The 20014-nt window shown below is 36.9% G+C and overlaps 1 protein-coding gene across 8 annotated transcripts in view; it reads left to right on the forward strand.

The window, feature by feature from the left end:
- Nucleotides 1-20014, forward strand: part of Atp11c (ATPase phospholipid transporting 11C (ATP11C blood group)) — a 201105-nt gene that overhangs the window by 165016 nt on the left and 16075 nt on the right. For all 8 annotated transcript variants that reach the window (XR_013047942.1, XM_042268650.2, XM_015987375.3 and 5 more), the window contains 5 exons: nucleotides 8493-8552; nucleotides 11268-11395; nucleotides 14508-14643; nucleotides 16577-16642; nucleotides 18970-19073. Coding sequence is in view for 7 of the 8 variants with exons in the window: in XM_042268650.2 (XP_042124584.1) it covers nucleotides 8493-8552; nucleotides 11268-11395; nucleotides 14508-14643; nucleotides 16577-16642; nucleotides 18970-19073 (494 nt within the window). In the remaining variant the exon portion in view is untranslated. The remainder of the gene's footprint in view (nucleotides 1-8492; nucleotides 8553-11267; nucleotides 11396-14507; nucleotides 14644-16576; nucleotides 16643-18969; nucleotides 19074-20014) is intronic.

Raw genomic sequence — 20014 nt, forward strand, 5'->3', positions numbered from 1 at the left:
CAGGATTCTTCCCTGCTGGCTGGCAACTGGTGCAGTGATGGGTTGGGGGTTCCCAGGGACTGATTGTGTCCTGGGGCCTAGGTCCTAGAGAGGCAGGAGTCTCTTAGTCCAATGAGAGCTGATAGATTCAGTGTCTCAGGAAGCCACTGAGTTCTCAGGGAGATGGGTATGTTTGGGGTAGGGCGTGGGTCTTATAGATTACAGGGTCCAGTGGGGGGAGCCTTCCTGCAGGAGTCTTCCCTGCTGCCTGGCAACTGGGGCAGCAGTGGGTCGGGGTTCTTGGGGACTGGTTGTGTCCCAGGGCTTAGGTCCTAGAGGCAGGACTCTGGGTCTTTTTTTGTTTTTGAGACAGGGTCATACTATGTAGTTCTAGCTGTCCTGGACCTCACTTTGTAGCTCTAGCTGGCTTGAAACTCATAGAGATCAGCCTTCTGTCTCTCTGTCTCCCAGGTGCTGGTATTAAATATGTGTGCTGCCACACCTGGATTAGAGAGTGTTTTTTTTTTTTTTTTTTTTTTTTGGTTTTTCGAGACAGGGTTTCTCTGTGTAGCTTTGCGCCTTTCCTGGAGCTCACTTGGTAGCCCAGGCTGGCCTCGAACTCACAGAGATCCGCCTGGCTCTGCCTCCCGAGTGCTGGGATTAAAGGCGTGCGCCACCACCGCCCGGCTAGAGAGTGTTTTTTAATGTCTGTGATTTTGTATATGGTCTGTAGTTTCTCTTCCTATTGGTTTCTAGTTGTAGTCTATTTTTATCAGGTAAAATACAAGAAATTATTTAATTTTCCTACATGTCTTAAGACTTACATTGACCTGGGTGGTGATGGTGCATGCCTTTTGTCCTAGCACTCGGGAAGCAGAGACAGACAGATCTCTGTGAATGCAAGGCCAGCCTGGTCTACAAAGTGAGTTGCAGGACAGCCAGGGCTGAAAGCCTATCTTGGGAAAAAAAAAAAGCTGACTTTGTGTCCTATTGTTATTGTATGTTCTATTTTAGAGAAAGGTCCATGGGATGCTGAGAAGACTACATTCTGCTTTGTTCAGATAGAATTTCTATAGAAAACTGTTAAATTCATTTGATCTGTGATGTCATTTAACCCAGACATTTTCACCCTCCAACACACACCTTTTTGAATAAGGATAATATATGTTTGTGAGTAGGGTATTAAAGGCACCTTTTATTGTTGTTTTGGTGTTACTGCTTTTTTCCCCCTAATTCCATTTGCTTGGAATACCTTTTCCACCCTTATACCCTAAGATTGTATCTGTCTTGGATGCTGATATATACTCCTTGGAGGCAACAAATGGATAGATCCCATTTTTTTAATCAGTTTTCTTATCTATGTCTGTTGGTTGGGGAATTGAGACATTAGTATTGTTATTATTGAAATATGTTAATTCCTGTTATTTCTATTCATGGTTTGCTTAACTATTGCTTTGTTTTCTGAATCCTATGGTTTCAGAAATCCTATGGTTTATCTTTTTCCTCAGTCCAAAGATTTTTTCATGTATTTTCTGTGTAGGTGGTTTAGTGGTTATGAATTCTTTTATCCTGTTTTATCACAGTTAACTTTTCTTTCTCCTTCAATTATAACAGTTTTGTTGGAAGCAGTTTGGTTGACTGTTGGCTTTCAGGGCTTGAAATGTATCATTCTAGAAGATCTCCTGGCCTTTAAATTTTTTTGTTTAGAAACCTTGTATTATTGTTATGAACCTGCCTTTGTAGGTAACTTTGTGTTCCTTCTTGCACTTGTGTGTGTATGTACACACTCATACGCAAGTGCTGCAGCATCTGGAAGAAGTCACTTCTTTCCCTTTACCACGTGGGTCCTGGGTATCGAACTCAGGTTGTCAGGCTTGACAACAAATGCCCTTACTGAGCCATCTCTCTGTCTTCATATTAATTTATCTTTGTCATTGTCCTGTGTTTCAGTTCCTCTACCTTGCCTTTAAACCCTGATATTCTGTCCTCCCTTTGATCTATTCTATTGGTAAGACTTTTTAAGGGGCTTTTAATTTGACATACTGAATGTTTTGTTACCAGTATTTCAATTTGTTCTTTTATTTAGCATTTCTAACTCTTTGTTGGATTCTATTTTCATCTCCTCTATTTACTTATTTCATTTAGCTTTTTGTGTTATCTTTAATATTCTGCTTTGGTACCTTTGTCTGTATTCACACTATCTCTGATCAGGTTTCCACCTAGTTGGGTACTATGAGGTTTTGATGCAATGTTTCTTCACCTGAGAGTTCACATCATGTATTGTTTGGAGCCTGCCAAGCTATCAACTCTGCAGGGGTCTTTTAAAATGGCATTTTACAACTGTTCCAGTTCATTGCCAAGGAAAGGTTTTTTTTTAAATCTTTTCTCTGCAGCCACCATGCATAACGTTTGTCTCCTTTCTTCCATCTTTCTTTTCTATTGTAAATGTCTTTTACTGAGGGTATTGTGCCAATTTTTGAGACTCTCTGTCTTAAGTTGAGGAGGGAGTTCCCCAGACTATTCTGTCCCTTGGGTTGGACTGTATTTTTTTTCTGTTCTGATTTCCAAGGTTTCCTATTTTACTTTGAACTAGACTAGAGATTTTGTGGCCATCACCCATCTCTTTTGATAGCTTTTAACTAGCTTTCCCCAGATTATTCCCTAGATAATCTAGCAGACCAAGCCTGCATGATGTCCACCATCTTGCCTAACATCTCCTGTTTCACTTCTTTATTCATTTTGTCATCTATAGCCCATCAAATGAGTCATCAACAATGATCCCTCTTGGTATATATAGGATCAGATGCCAAGACTCCTATATATGCATTTGTTAAATAAAAAATTAAAAAACTAATCAAGCACAGCTGCACACCTTTAGTCCCAGCACTCAGGAAGCAGAGACAGGTGGACCTCTTGTGAGTTTGAGGCTAGCCTGGATTATATACATTTGAGGACAGCCAGAGTTACATGAGGAGACCTTGTCTTTGTAAATAAAAAATAAAAAGAAAAGAAAATGTTTATAGATAGCACACATATGTGTATATAGAAGGAAAAATGTATAGATAGTAATAAAAATGATCACTGATCTTAGGTTGCCAGATTTGCTAAAAACCCTGCCTTGCCAACCTGTATTAACTGGTTGTTGGGCCAAACATTGAAGAATGAAAAAGTATAATTATAATGATGGTAATTGAACTCGACATAAATAAAATAGTTTGTTGTTTGACAGAAGCCTCCTATGAGGCAAATTATAGAATCTCAATTTTTTTTTTTTTTTTGTTTTTTGAGACAGGGTTTCTCTGTGTAGCTTTGCGCCTCTCCTGGAACTCACTCTGTAGCCCAGGCTGGCCTCAATCTCACAGAGATCCTCCTGCCTCTGCCTCCCAAGTGCTGCAATTAAAAGCATGTGCCACCACCACCCAGCAGAATCTCAACTTCAAATATATAATAATAGATCTCAGGGAAATGCTATCTTAGTTCTTGGTTCTACAGCTAGGAAATATGACAACAATATTCCCACAGTAGGTTAAATCCAGTAATCTACATCAGAATTAGGGTCTGTTGGGTTTGACATCACTGTTTTTTGTTGTTGTTGTTCTTTTTTGTTTTTGTTTTTACCTTCCCCTAATATGAGATCTCCATGAAGATTTGTCATGTAGATTTGTCTGGTAATCTGACTCTTTTTCCTAAAAGCTTGGTTTGCCTCCAGTTGGATTTTGGCCTAATTCAAGCATCTGCCACCAGATTGAATGAATGTTAAAAGAAAAAACAAGCTTTAACTTACCAAATGTTGACCAGTGGTCAAAAATTGTTATGACCCCATTCACAACAAAGGATATCAGATATTATTTATATGGGTGATTCCTTCTGTTGTAGCTAGAGTTTTCCTGCCTTGCCCACAGTCAGGACAAATCTTTGTCACCCGCCAGTCCCACAGCCGCTCAGACCCAACCAAGTAAACACAGAGACTTATATTGGTTACAAACTGTATGGCCGTGGCAGGCTTTTTACTAACTGTTCTTATATCTTAAATTAATCCATTTCTACAAATCATACCTTGCCACGTGGCTCATGGCTTACTGGTACTTTACATCTTCCTTGTCCTGGCGGTGGCTCCAGGCTGTGACTCCTGCCTTCCTGTTCTTTTATTTCTTTTCTCTATTAGTCCCGCCTATACTTCCTGCCTAGTCACGGCCAATCAGGTTTTATTTATTGACCAATCAGAGCAACTTGACATACAGACCATCCCCCAGCACAGCCAAGTGCAGATCATCTCAGACACTTGCACTCAGGCCCGGTCCTAATCATCCTCTATACGGACCTGTTGGGTAAAGCCATGAGGAACCCAAGAACGGGCTCCCACAGGACATACAGAACATCCCACAGCATTCTGTGTTCATTATCATCTATATTACTGACTCAACACTATTCATTATATACAGCTATCCTTTGTCCAAAAAGGATTTCTAATCTTTTAACAGCCTTTGGTTTACCATTATATACAGCTATCCTTTGTCCAAAAGGGATTTCTAATCTTTTAACAGCCTTTGGTTTACCATTAGAAAAAAAAATTCCCTCTTTTTTAGAAATATTTTTTAATAAATATAGGTGTGTGGGTATGTGCACATGATTGGAGGTGCCCATGTCATCAGATGCCCCTAGAGCTGGAGTTAAGGGCATTGTAAGATGTCAATGTGGATGATGGGAACAAAATTCCATCAGGTATATACTCAACTGCTGAGCCATCTTTTCAGCCTTTCCATCCCCGACCCCCTTTTCTTATCATTTAATTTTCAAATTGTCATATAATCCAACCGGGTTACTTAGAATATACTACTTCAATTTTACTCTCTGTTGTCTGATCATTAATCTTTCTTTTAAGACAATCCCTCAGTCTGATGCTCTTACCATATATGGATTTGGGTATTGTGTTCTGTTTTTTGGTGTTTTTGTTGTTGTCTGTAGCTAGAGTTTTCCTGCCTTGCCCACAGTCAGGACAAATCTTTGTCACCTGCCAGTCCCACAGCCACTCAAGACCCAACCAAGTAAACACAGAGACTTATATTGGTTACAAACTGTATGGCCGTGGCAGGCTTCTTGCTAACTGTTCTTATATCTTAAATTAATCCATTTCCATAAATCTATACCTTACCACGTGGCTCGTGGCTTACCAGCATCTTCACATGCTGCTTGTCATGGCAGAGGCTGGCAGTGACTCCTTCTGCCTTCCTGTTCTTTCTTTTCTCCTCTCTGTTAGTCCCGCCTATACTTCCTGCCTTGCCACTGGCCAATCAGTGTTTTATTTGTTAACCAGTCAGAGTAATTTGACATACAGACCATCCCACAGCAGTTGTCTTGCTGTTTTAAATGTGTATGTGTCTTTGAAACAGGAGTTCACTTTGTAGATGAGACTGGCCTTGAACTTGTCTCCTTCTGCTTCAACCTCCAGAGTACTGTGAGATTACAGTTGTATACCATTATGCCTGGCTTTACCAATACTACTTTGCCTTGGTCCTTACTATCCTGTTCATCCTTAAGACCAAATTCAAGAATACTTTTTTCCTTTTTCTTCTTTTGGTTTTTCAAAACAGGATTTCTCTGTATAGTCCTGGCCCTCCTGGACTGGGCTGGCCTTGAACTCAGATCTGCCTCCCCCAGTGCTAGGATTAAACTCTTGTGCCACCACACCCCAGCATTCAAGTTTTGAACTTTTGGGGGGAAGGGGAGTGACACGGGGTCTCTCTCTGTATCCCTGTCTGTCCTAGAACTCAATATGTAGACCAGGCTGGCCTCAAACTCAGACATCCACCTGCCTCTGCCTGCTAAATCCTGGGATTAAAGACATGCGCCACCACAACTGGCTCAAGTTCTGAATTCTTCAGTCAATCAAAAATTAAGTTTTCAATGTGTGGTTGTTTGCCAAGAACTCTTTTAGAAACCAAAGAATCACTATGGAGTAAGATAGTTAAACACATAATGTCCCTTTTATTATGGAATTTACACTCTAGTGAGGGAGGCAGATATCCTTTCTCAACCCTCTAGTCTTAGAGTAGTTAATCATACTCACTGAACTCTGCTTCCTCTAATCTCAGAAAATTTCCCTATAGAGCATAACTCTAAAAGTTGTGCTATTTCTGTGTTTTGCCAAAACTGATAAATACAAATGATTGCTAGTCCTCCAGGATGATTGTAAGGACTCTGACTTTTTTTTGCTACATTTTATTGTTATACTCTGACATTTTATTTTTATGTTGTTCAAAGTATATTAGACCACGCTTCTTTAGATGTACCTTCCAGAACCTGTAGTATATTTATCTAAATATTTTCAGCATAGTAGATGATGATCATCCATGTTGAGGTTAGACTTGTTTTTTTTTTTAAACAGCTCTGAGTCTCCCAGAGCAAATTCTGGTGAATTAAGTGAAAATGTAAGGCAATGGGAAGGACAGTGCTGTCTAGACATAGACATAATAAAAACAGGGCATTTGAAAGTGCTTCCTTAAGAGAAGTCTAAATTTGGGGAACAGCACACTGACTGGAACATTCAAGCTTATAGCCTACTTTGAAGATTGACAGTCATTTAAAAATCAGTTCTGCTACATTTGCCTGAAGGCATTAATTTCAATATTTTATACTCACACTCAGTGGCTTGTAATGGCCTTGTGAATTCTCCACTTGTCATTTTCATGTTTGATTTTAGCATTTCTTCAGATAAAAAGGTAAGACCCTTTAGAGAAAGAAAGCTTTGGCTTGATCTGTTTGGGAGGCAGCTGTGTGTTGGTGCCGGGTCCTGGGCTAGTTGCATGAGTTGGCTGTTTGAATCCTGGGACCTATGCAGGGACGCTTGGCTCGGTCTGGGAGGAGGGGACTGGACCTGGCTGGACTGAGTCTACCAGGTCGATCCTGGTCCTCGGGGGAGACCTTGATCTGGAGGAGGTGGGAATGGGGGGTGAGGTGGGGGGAGGGAGAGGGGGAGGGGGGCGAGAGTGGGAGAACAGGGGAATCTGTGGCTATTATGTTGAACTAAATGATGTTGTAAAATAAATTTACTTAAAAAAAAATAAAAATAAAAAAAAATTAAAAAAAAAGAAAGCTTTATTTTTTTTAATGTACATGTATTTATTTAGTGTAATATGTGTGAGAATGTATATGTACTAGGGCACACATGTGGATGTCAGAAGACAATTTGTGGTAATTAGTTCTTTTCTTCTATCTACCATGTGGCTCCCAGGAATTAGAAATCAGGTCCTCAGGCTTGGAGGCAAGTGCCTTCACTTGAAGAACCACTTCACCAGTCCAAATTTTTCTTTAATCGGTTTTCTTATTGTTACAAGAAGGGTACCTGTGTGTGCCACAACCCATATGTGGAGGCCAGAGAACAACTTTATGGAGTCAGTTTTAGCCTTCTACTTTTATGTGAGTTCTGAGGATTAAACTCAAGTTATCAGGTTTGTCCTAAAAGTGCCTTTTCCTGGTGATGTCATCCACTAGTCACCCTATTTCTTTTATCTTTGTTTATTTAATAGTGGTGCATGTGTGTGGCCAGAGAATAACTTTTAGAAGAGAAGATTGTTCCTTTGTGTTTATGAGAGAGACAGGGTCTCGCTGTATAGCCCTGGCTGGCCTGGAACTCACTTTGTAGACCAGGCTAGCTCACAAAGATCTGCCTGCTTCTGCCTCTCAAGTCCTGAGATCAAGGGCCTGTGCCACCATACCTGGCTGTTCATTTTGATAATGACCACTGATACCATCTTTGCTTGTAGCAGGTGCTTAACTATGTTGTTTAATGAGGCATTAATAAAGGCAAGTATCAGTTAATAACTGTTGGTGTCAACATAAACTATAATAATATTCTGAGTCTGTATTACTATTAATCAACTTTAAAATATATGTTTGAGGTCGGAAACTTAGGGGCAAACAGTACTTGTTATTGAAGAGGCCTGGAGTTAGATTCCAACACATACACACAGTTGAAAATAAAATATGTAAATGAAATAAAATACACACTTGGGTATTATGAAGTCTATAGTGATTCTATAAATCCAGTTGGTATTTAAGGGAGAGTAAATTAGGTGTTCATGTCATATAAACACATTTCTTTCCTGTAGCAAGAATATAGAGAGCCAGGCATGGTAACTCACATTTGTAGTCCTAGCACATGGGAGGACAACAATGAGTTTGAGACCAGATAGGAGTATATGGCAAGTCCCAGACTACCTTGGACTACAATGTGAGACCCTGTCTTCTTCAAAAAGGAAAAAAATTCAGAAATAGCAAGAGGTTCTCATAAGTGAGATCTTCTTTTGCTTAGGTAGGGGCAAAAGTTACTCTTACTATGAATTAATCATTTGATTTCAATTAATCATTTGAAACTAACTTCTTTACATCTTTGCAACAGAGAGTTGTTGCATTCTAACATTAGAAGGATTTAGGAGTGGCTTTGTACAGTGCCCTGTTGGGGTTTTTTAAGTTGATGAAGTGAAAATACTAATCTCGGTCTTAATATTTTCCAGAATCTTTGTTTCATTTTGCCACAGTTTTTGTACCAATTCTTCTGTGGATTCTCACAACAGGTATGTGCCCTTCTTGGTAGAAGTGTAGCAGATACAAGAACTATAATGATGATTGACTCAGAAACAATTTAATGATGTTGACAAGCTAGACAACCATATTGTCACAGTTTTCTGTGGCTGAATTTCCAAATTTTAAAAATAATTTTAAAAAGCTTTATTTCTGTTGAGTCTAAATGCTAGGAAGCACTGTTTTTCTGAGGATATTGCAATGATACAAACAAATGTTATCATTTTAAAGCTTGTAAGATAGTAATAGGGAAGAGACAGACAAATATGTGATATAGTATTGGTGCTCTGAAGAAAAAATATAAAGTATAATAAAATATAAATTAATAATAAAAGGATATACTGTGACAAGATGAGAGGCTACCATTTTAAAAGAGTTATCTGGAACAATCTCTCTAATAAGCCGACATTGAGACAGAGACCTGAGTACCCTAGGGAAGAAACTAAGCAGACATCTTTAAAATGTTAAAGGTAAAGGGATGGTCTCTGAGGAAGAGCAAATCTTTACTTTTTACTTTGGAGTTGTGTTAGTGCTGGCAGCAACATGCTTTATATTGTGTTTTTGAAGTACATATGGGCTATCTTTTTCAGTCTATAGCCTCATTAGATACTCTCTGGGGTTCAGAAAGCGAGCTATGAAAATGTAGAAATGGAATTACACTACTTACAACAAAAACCTCTTTATCCTTAGTAAAGCCTAGGATATTACTTGTCTGCTTTTTTTTCCATGAAAAAGATAACATTTGTTACAGGTTTAGCAAAATGACAATATTATCAACTAAAACTTGTTTGTGGGACATTCTGTCTCCTCTAATTATGCATCTAAGAATTACAATTAATTCTCATGTAACCTTAAAGTTCCATCCTGAAGCAAAAGTAAATTGATGCTTCTTTTGTTTGAAGTAAATTCAAGACTAAATTACACACCAATCAATCTCGGAGTTTCTCTTTTAATCTATTTTTTATGAAAATGGGTAGTTACCAAAGCAAATGTAGTATTGTATGTCATGGACTAGTACTCTCATTTGAAAATTAGAAGTATAGCACATTTTTATTTTTTCAGTGAAATATTTTTTGCTGATCTTAAATCTTTGTTCATAGAAACAATATGAAAATTGTCTCCATATTTTATGCAGAACCATTCTTTTCACTTCATTGAGATGTTGAGTGCACTATATCTCATACTTTTTGTCTGTTGAAATCAAAGGATGTGACCCTTCCTGGGTCAACCAACTCCCTGTGTACCCTAACTACTCTCTGTCTTGAATTAGAACTCCTGGATGAATATAAGGAAGAATCATTTCTGTTCTCAGTGCTTGGTACTTACTATGTTATCTATTAATGGTTTGAGGCCAACTAATGAATAAACTAAAAAAAGTTCTGTTCAAGTTGTTTACAACCTTTTCAAATCACTTTTCATTGTAATTGTGTGTTTACTTCATTGGTTGGAAATACGTGGTTGTATTGATTAGTATCATATTTAAGTGAATTTTATTAATCAGAGAACATTTACTTTGTGTGTGTGTGTGTGTGTGTGTGTGTGTGTGTGTGTGTGTGTGTTTATAAGTGTGAATATAGGATGCCTTTAATCAGACAACACAAATGGTTATATGATGACACCTAGCAGTGTCTAGATACATCGAACTCAATAAGTACTTTCACCTGAATGAAGGTTATAAAATACTTAAAATTTTTTCAATAGAAGTTTTGTAGGCTAGAGAGATGGCAGTGTTAAATAGCTAGATGTTAGATAGTGTTAGATAGATAGATGGATGGATGGATGGATGGATGGATGGATGGATGGATGGATGGATGGATGGATGGATAGATAGATAGATAGATAGATAGATAGATAGATAGATAGATAGATAGATAGATAGATAGATAGATAGATGGCACATATTGGATAGTTCACAGCCATCTGTAACTAGCTCTATGGGGATCTTACTCCCTCTTCTGGCCTCATTGGATACATGCATTCACATAAACTTACCCATACACAGATCTACACACACACATAATTTTAAAATCTTTAGAAATATTTTTTGAAAAAGTTGATAATTTGATCATTTACAAATGTGATATGACATCTGTGTTCACTTGTCCAGTACTTACTGAATGCTTTCAGGATTTCTGATTGGGGAGAACTTCTGTTTGGGGAGCTCAGTCCTGTTAACACACTCAAGACAAAGATCACTAGGCTCATACTTACAGTTGATCAAATTCAGTGTATTAGTCTTTACAGAGGAAGTACACACACCAGAGGAATTCTCAAGAACAGGATGCTAGAAATAGCTTTATTATAGGATTTGGGCTTATAAAATATTAACCAAAAATACATAAAATGTTAACCAGGAAAGATCTGCAACACAGGTTGGCCACTCCCTATGGTTTAGTTTCTGTAAGGACTCCCGACTTGTACTTATTTGGTCTTTTCTAAAATAGCTACTAAATATCTATATTTTTAGTAACTGAAAAATCTTATAAAGTTCATATCTATTAGAAATAAGGCATAGCATGCAAATATTATTAAGATCCTGTTAAAGGGTCGGGTTAATAAGGATATAGAATTTTTCAATATTTTTATCTTTACCAAGTAGGGTGACCTTATTTACAAAGTTTCCTTTGCTGCCCCAAAACGCATTTTAAAAAACTGTTTAGCTACAGGTTATATCAGTATATTGTTTTCCTCTTTCTTTGTCTTTTCAGCCACTCTATGATGCTGCTTATCTTACAATGTACAATATCTGTTTCACATCCCTGCCCATCCTGGCCTACAGTCTACTGGAACAGCATATCAACATTGATACTCTGACCTCAGACCCTCGATTATATATGTAAGTTGAAAATATAGTTCAGACAATTTCCTATTCTATAGTTCACATTTGTCTGAACTTACTGTATAGTTCATGTTAGAATTTGTGAAATCCTCTTATGTCGGTTCTGGTATTATTGGTATAAGTCACCATGCTGGGCTTTAAGTACTGGGTTTCATTTAATCTACAGGTAGGAAGGACACAGGTTCAGTAAGTGGTTCTGTTGGGAATTTTCAGCTAAAACGGATCATTCAACAGGAGAGTGGTATATTTTCCTAGATATCAGTTCTGTACTTAAATGGATATACTTGTGCTCCATGTATAGGTCATAAATTATTGCACAGTCTTTCATAGAAATGCAAAATAAATGCCATCACATAACTGTGACCCAGCCTAAAGTTTAACTTTAACCTTCTTAACATTGTAAGCAATGGGTACCTGTTTTGATCAAACTTGATCTTAGCTTGTTCCTGGACAACAGATTATTGTTACTCTAACAACTTCTTTATAAACATGAAGTCCTGGTCTATGTATATGGACCTCTACAGTGTCCTACTGAATTTTAGCAGTGGCATTATGCATTATACCTTTAGAACTTAATGACTCACATTTTGAGAAATATTGATGTGAAACATTTGGTTATTTTCATATTCTTAATAGAAATTTGAAAACTGAACTAATTCTTTTGTTAAGAGAGTAGATAGGTGTAGCTGACTTCTTGAGCTTTAAACAACACAAAGTAAAAGTTCTGGTAACATCTGCTGCATGTCATATAGAGGTATTCAAGCGTAACCTTTCTCCAGATCCTTATTCCTGGTTTTTATTTATGCTTTCCTTCATGTTGGGTGACCTATTTTGAGTTTCTAACAGTTTCTTCATCTTAGTGTGGCTAAAATGTCTGACTGGGAATTCAGTATACCATGATACTGCTGCCATTCTTTTTTCATAGATTTTTACAAGGACAGGAATCACTTTCTGCTTTTGTTCCAGTCTAAGTCAGTTACTAGAAAAGCCACATTGGTTAGCAGTTGATAGGCACTCACTCCGAGGATCTTCAGAGAGGTCCTTTTCCTATTTCTGAGAAACAGCCACATCTTCATTCTCTTTTTCTGTTTACAGTTCAGATTTGCACCTAAAAGTCCTATAAGTTAAAAAGTTGTATAATTTGTCATGTTTTCATTCTCTGTCCCCAAAACCATTGCATTTATGTTACAGCTATGATAATATAGCCCAATGACCATCTGTATAGAGTTATCAATAGGTGTGCTGTTTGAGTAATTAGACACCCTTAGATACATGGTATGAGAAATTTCAAATGGAAGCAAAAAAAGATACACAAAGCCATTTTTTATGCAGATCTGCTTCATTAGATGAGTAGCCTTACTTCATATTCTGAGTGAGAAGATTGTACTATTTTTGAAATTTCAATTTTAATCTGTCTACCTGCTATTTATCAGGACATCATTGTATAGCCTCTAGCATATGATTTGATTTGATGGAAAACTAAGACCTACTTAAAATAGGTTATATTTCCAGTAAGAAATTGAAAGAAATATATGAACAGATATAGCTAGAAAGCTTGGTAGCATTGTTTAGAACATATGGTCTTTTGTTACTGTTATTTGTTTGTTTGTTTAAGACAGAGTCTCACTATGTAGCTCTAACCGTCCTAAAACTCACTATGTAGACCACACTGGCCTCAGAGATCTACCTGCTTCTGCTAGGATTAAAGGTGTGTGCCATAAGACCCAGCTAAAAGAATATATGTTTGAAGTTAATTCAATGCAGCACTGTATATTAGCTCTGTCTCTTACTGAATAAATTTCTGTACATTAGAATCACTTGAGGAAGAGGGAGAAATGAGAGAGTGCAAAAACTAGGTGTCATTACTCTCATTTTCAAATAATAAATCTCAGAAAGCTATAGCATAATAGTTCCCAAACTCCACACTTAATTAACTGAGAATCTTTCAAAGCTAGTTATGTATAATTACTATTATAAGTAAAATTGATAATTAAAAATACGCTGATGTTCAGGTTATACATAATACTAGTAAAATCAGAATGTGGATCTAAGTCAGGCATGAGTATTTATTAGCTTATAATATTTTTTGATTATGCATTATGGTATTATAGTTTAATACATGTTTACAATGTGTAATAGTAAGAATCAGAGCAGTTAACATTTACATGTTCTCAGATACCATCATTTCTCTGTGCTGATGAACTTCAAACTCTTCGGCTTATTTTGAAGTGTCTATACTGATAAACTGTGGTTATCTTACTGTACTAAACCACATTACAACTACCTCTCATTCTTGAACAGTATTTTGGAAACTCATTCCCATTCTCATTATCCTCCTTACCTTCCTTGTCTCTAGCAACCTCTATGCAACTCTAATTCTGTGTGGTCAACTCTAGCTTCCATAAGAGTGAAAATGTATGGTATTTGTCTTTTTTTTTTCTTTTTTTGGTTTTTTTCGAGACAGGGTTTCTCTGTGTAGCTTTGCGCCTTTCCTGGAGCTCACTTGGTAGCCCAGGCTGGCCTCGAACTCACAGAGATCCGCCTGGCTCTGCCTCCCAAGTGCTGGGATTAAAGGCGTGCGCCACCACCGCCCGGCTCAGGTATTTGTCTTTTTATACATTACTAGCTTTGAAAGATTCCCCAGTATGTTATACCTTTCTGAGATTTATTCACAAATGAGAATAATGATACCTAGTTTTTACACTCTCTCTCTGCTTTTCTCTCTCTGCGTATGTGTGTACGTGTGTGCACATGTGTGAGTATGTGTGTGTGTGTATACTGATTTAATTTATATATACATGTATAAAGTTATAGGTATGTAGATGGACAGATGATCTATCTTAACTCAGTTTGTACTGTTTTATAAATAATTTGACCAAAATTTTAGCAATATTTTACAGTTTATTTCAGTGTCTTGGTCAGGTAGTGATTCCATGAAGATCTAACTTTGGTCAGTCTATCTCTTAATTTAAAAAAATCTTTCTGTCCATCATGATGGGCAGCCCCTTCATTATAATAAGGTCAGATTACTGCCCATCTTTGGTATTTCCTTGTATCTAACTCAACAGCTTGCAGAGATTCATTAATTTTTCTCTTCATTTCTTCATAGGAAAATTACTGGCAATGCTATGTTACAGTTGGGGCCCTTCTTATATTGGACATTTCTGGCTGCCTTTGAAGGGACAGTATTCTTCTTTGGAACTTATTTCCTTTTTCAGACTACATCCTTAGAAGGCAATGGAAAGGTAAAAGGAACATGTATTTTTCCCATAGGTACTGCATTTGTCACACACTTTTACACTAATTATTTTGCAAATTATTTTTCTTAACACTAGGTCTATAACATAAAGGAAGTACTGGAGTAAGAAAATTACTTTTGTGTCTGTATTTAGAAAGAGAGCTTAAGCAAACATTCTAGAATCTTAATTTGTTTATAGTTTTTAGAAAGTGAATCGAGTTCTTGGGACTTTTTTTATACCTGTGTGTTGTAATAGGAAGGAAGATTTTTCCTATGTTACTGCACAGCATGGCCCTCGGCATTTCTATTTCATAGTTAGTAGCCTTCCATGTTTGGAGTTGAAGAGGGTAACTACTGTGTCTTTGTAGTGTTAGACAAATATGTAAAGAAGGAAATCTTTTCTTTCATTTTAAAGTGGGAGTGCAGTGTTTTGTTAAAAAATGCTATGTTGGTTCTGTTAGTGCCTCCTGAGAAAGTGACAATATCAGTGAGCAGCTACACTGGAATGATTTTGGCCTACCTATACTCTAGGAGAGAAATATTGATGTGGGACAAAGTGTCCATCCTCCTTCAGCCACACACTGGGAACCTGAAACTTGTGCCTTGCATGTTGCTTTCACTGTATTCTCCTTTGCCATGTTTGGTACTCTTCTTTTATGGTCATTCTTACTTATCATAAATATGAGGCAAAAAGCTAATTTTCAAAAATAATTTACTGCATATAATATGTCTGAAACCTACACAACTAGCACCTCTTACAAAAGTATAAGCTCAACGAATTTGAATGATACTTTGAAATTAGATACCATAGTCAGGCCTTCCTAATTTGGACTAACAAGTTAGTTTAGTATGAATCCTTTCTAATTATTAATAAGAATGTAACTATTAAAAAATTATTAAGTGACCTTAGAATGTATATACCTAGCACTTGCCACAGAAGGTCCTGCTAAATCTTAGGCATCCTTGGGAAAGTCTCATTAGCTTTCCAAGTCAACTTTTGTCTTCTAGTAAGTAGAGGTTCAATTTTATGACTTCTCAGATCCTTCACCTATGAGTAGTTTTGGGACTTTTACTTTTTAGTTTTTCACACAAAAATTGTATATAACTGGCTAGTAATTGCTTCAAATTTGCTTTATGTTGACTGACATTCATGGGTTTAGCCAACATTCCAGGTATTATATAAGAATCATTGGCCCAGGCTGTTTCTGATTCATTATGCATTTTGATGTCATGAAGTCCAAATTAAGATTTTATTGTGTATATCACCATCCTTTTTAAGTGTTTGCTAAAATTACATAAGAATAAGAATTTTTATCAGCAGCTAAACCCATGTATGATTGGTTGAATCCTTTTTTCTTCTAGTAACCTTATTTTGTTTTTATTTTTTAAAAACGTTTTACATCTCATTTTCTGTTTCAATGTTATGCATTCAGATCTTGACAGCGTTTGGTAAGCATATGTGCCATTCATTGCCATCGTTTGGATTTATAAGTGGTACTGCTTCTCTTTGGTGTGCACATGCTAACAGATGTAGTAATAATTAGACTCACTTTTTAAAATGTGAGTCCATTTGTGTTTATATAAGAACTTTCTTATATTGTAGGACAAAAAACATATCAAACTCATTAGTGACATGAGTAATTCAGATGTCTTATTTTGATGAATGGTGCTTCTAGTGGAATAGTATTTTTTTCCTTCTTCCTTTATCAAACCCATGAATTCCCTGTTTGATGCTGCATGGTAATGAACCCAGCCAACCACAGGTGTGGTATATCTATCCATGAAAATATAGTATTGTGACTTAATCTTATTAACCAACTATTTTCTCAAATAATTCATAAAAAGATCTTTGGCAGTTACATGCAGGATTAAACCTGACTTTTTTTTTCTTCAACAGGCTTATGTATTTATGATACATGTAATTGTTTAATGTTTTTCAGATATATGGAAACTGGACATTTGGAACCATTGTTTTTACAGTCTTAGTATTCACTGTAACTCTGAAGGTTAGATTTATTTATTCAAATATATTTTGTATAAGCTTTTTCTTTTAATCTTTGTGTTACTGTATGTTACCCAAGCCCTTGTCTAAATGCTTACTAAAAAATATTTGATGCTAAGGGTTTTAGCATTTATATACTATTTATCATTTTTTCTAGTACATGTTCTATGCTATTTTGTTTTGGTGTTAAGAAATTCAGACACCATACTTTTTGGAAACATATTCCTTCTTAATCACTGGATTGATTATTTTTTAATTTTTGGAAAAATTTTTCATTTAATTTATTCTGATTATGCTTTTCCCCTTCTCTAATTCCTCTCAGATCCTCCCTACCCACTTATCTCCATGCCTTTTCTTTCTCTCTCTTTTTAGAAAATAAACAGGCAAACAAAACAAAAACTCAAAAACACTGTGTTGGAAGCCAGAAGGGGAAGTGGGCATATTGTCCCACCCCTAACCAAGAAGCTATCTGCAATTGATACCCACTTGCAAAGGAAAAGTTAAATGTTGTTTTTAAGACATTATACTAAATTACATATAAACAGGCTGAAAGTTTGTGAATATATATGTATACTATTTCCATGTTGAGAACTTGTATCATAGGGCTGAAGAGATTGCTCAACAGAGCACTTGCTTAGTTTTGTAGAGTATTGGAGTTCTGGTCCTAGCACCCATGCTGCAAGGTTCACAAGTGCCTGTAATATCAGCTTCAGGGCATCCACCTCCCTCTTTGGTATCTGCATACCAGAAGGCAATGATCTCCTTCAGACGAGAGTTAGAGACCCCTGCGCGCTGCCATGTGGGAGATAGGAATTGAACCTGGGTCCTCTAGAAGAGCAGCCAGTGCTCTAAAACCACTGAGCCATCTCTCCAGCCCTTAAATCATTTTTTAATTAAAAAAAACTTGAATCTTCTGGGCAGCGGTGGTGCACGCCTTTAATCTCAGCACTTAAGAGGTAGAGCCAGGCAGATCTCTGTGAGTTCAAGGCCAGCCTGGTCTACAGAGCGAGATCCAAGGCAGGCACCAAAACTACATGGAGAAACCCTGTCTCAAAAAACAAAAACAAAAACAAAAAAACAAAAAACTTGAATCTTTAAAAAAATTGTCATCTATTTAAGGATCCCTGGCTGGCTCTAAAAGAATTTTAATGCTTAAAACACTTAAATAAATGTCTGTATAGAAGACATGTATGCAAAAGAGCTTGGTGGTAATACAATTTTATAAGCTCTATTAATTACTGAAATTTACCTATATGTTAGTTAAGGAAGTATATAAAGTTATGTGACAGGGATAGGCATGATTGTTTGTATCTATAATTCCTGTATTTGGGAGACTGAGGCAAGAGGATCACCAAGAGTTCAAGGCCAGCCTGGCCTACATAGTGAGTTACAGGCCAGACTGAGTGAAAGACTCTGTCTCAAAAACAAACAAAAATATATCAATGCAACAGAAGAAATGTAATTTTGGCAAAATCATTGTCATTGATATGCAGCCATGTAATAATGCTATAAAACCTTGATGAATGCTGTCCTCAAGACTCATGAATTGGGACTTTCATACTTGAAAACATAATCAAATTCATCTGATTCTTCTAGTAATATTTCACATAGAGTCTTAGATTGAATCAGAATTCAGAGATATCATTGTCATAGGACTTCTCTGTTTTCTTGATATGTTTGTTTTAATACTTTCATTATTCACCGTCATTCATCTGCTAATTCAGTAATATAGAACTTTGTGTGTGTGTGTGTGTGTGTGTGTGTGTGTGTGTGTGTGTGTGTGTGTGTGTGTATTTCTATTCCAAGGCATTCCTGTGGAGGTCAGAGGTCATTGTTTGGTAATGGTGATTAACTTAAGTTTTCAGGCTTGCCAAGTAAGCACCTTACCTACCAAACCATCTTGCCAGCATTTTTTGTAGGATTTTAAATAAATACTACAAGTCATCTCAGGCTAGCTATTTCATAGCTGTGTGTCCTTGGGCAAGTAACTCCACGTGGGACTTTGGCCTCCTAGTTATTACCGTTGCTTCATTCGTCACCTGTCACTCATTACTGAGACGTCTATAGCCCTCTACCTACAAATTGCTTGACTTAACTACACTTCCATGCCTGTACTGTGGAATTTAGACACCTCAGGGCAGCGCTCAGCATTCTTACTTTAGTCCTTTGAAAAGCCTAGCTTCTGCTCTTTCAGCTACATCCCCTTCTAAAGCCATGGCTAAGGCTAAATCCTCCCATAACTATTGTATCTGTATAAATCATCAGATATCATAATGTATTACCTAGTATTTTTGTGCTTGTCAAAAAAATGATTGTGTCGTGTCATTTCAGCTCGCCTTGGATACCCGATTCTGGACATGGATAAATCACTTTGTGATTTGGGGTTCTCTAGCCTTTTATGTTTTTTTCTCATTCTTCTGGGGAGGAATTATTTGGTAAGCAGCTATACATATGTGAGCAATATTAAATAGCAATATATATATATATGTCTACTTTATATGTAAAATATACTTTTAAAGTTTTGACTATATCTGATATATAAGATGGCTAATCTTTTTTTTTTTTTTTTTTTTTTTGGTTTTTCGAGACAGGGTTTCTCTGTGTAGCTTTGCGCCTTTCCTGGAACTCGCTTTGGAGACCAGGCTGGCCTCGAACTCACAGAGATCCGCCTGCCTCTACCTCCCGAGCGCTGGGATTAAAGGCGTGCGCCACCACCGCCCGTCAATGGCTAATCTTTAATATTAATGAACTAGAGGTTACTTAACACCTTGTAATGATGCTACTTTTAGGTAAATTTTCAAATATTAGTATGTTATTAGTCCATTCATTCAATTCAGAGATTGAATTCAAATATTCATTCAATATTTGTATAGCCTCTGCCCAAATACTTAAATTTATAGATATATTATCAGCTCTCGGTGAAATAAAACAATTAGTAGCCTGACTATGAATGTGATTTCCAATAGAAATGCTCGTCCTATGACATTTCAACCAGATAACATTGGCTAAAACATACATTATTATCCATTTATACCAGTGGTTCTCAATGTGTGGGGCACAACCCCTTTGAGGGGTCACATATCAGATATTTACAGTACAGTTCATGACAGTAGCAAAATTACAGTTATGAAGTAGCAACAAAGTAATTTTATGGTTGGGGTCACCACAACATGAGGAACTGTATTAAAGGTTCACACCACTAGGAAGGTTGAAAACCACTGATTTAGACCCTATTATCACTTAAATGATAGCATTTTCCTTCAGTATTTGTAGGAGAGGCAGGATCACCAGAAGTTCAAGGTCATCCTGAGTTCCATATTGAGTTTGGTACCATGCTGGGATACAAGAGAACCTGTATCACCCTTCACACACACAC

This window comes from Peromyscus maniculatus, chromosome X (genome assembly GCF_049852395.1).
Source record: "Peromyscus maniculatus bairdii isolate BWxNUB_F1_BW_parent chromosome X, HU_Pman_BW_mat_3.1, whole genome shotgun sequence".
In the NCBI taxonomy this organism is placed as follows: Eukaryota; Metazoa; Chordata; class Mammalia; order Rodentia; family Cricetidae; genus Peromyscus; species Peromyscus maniculatus.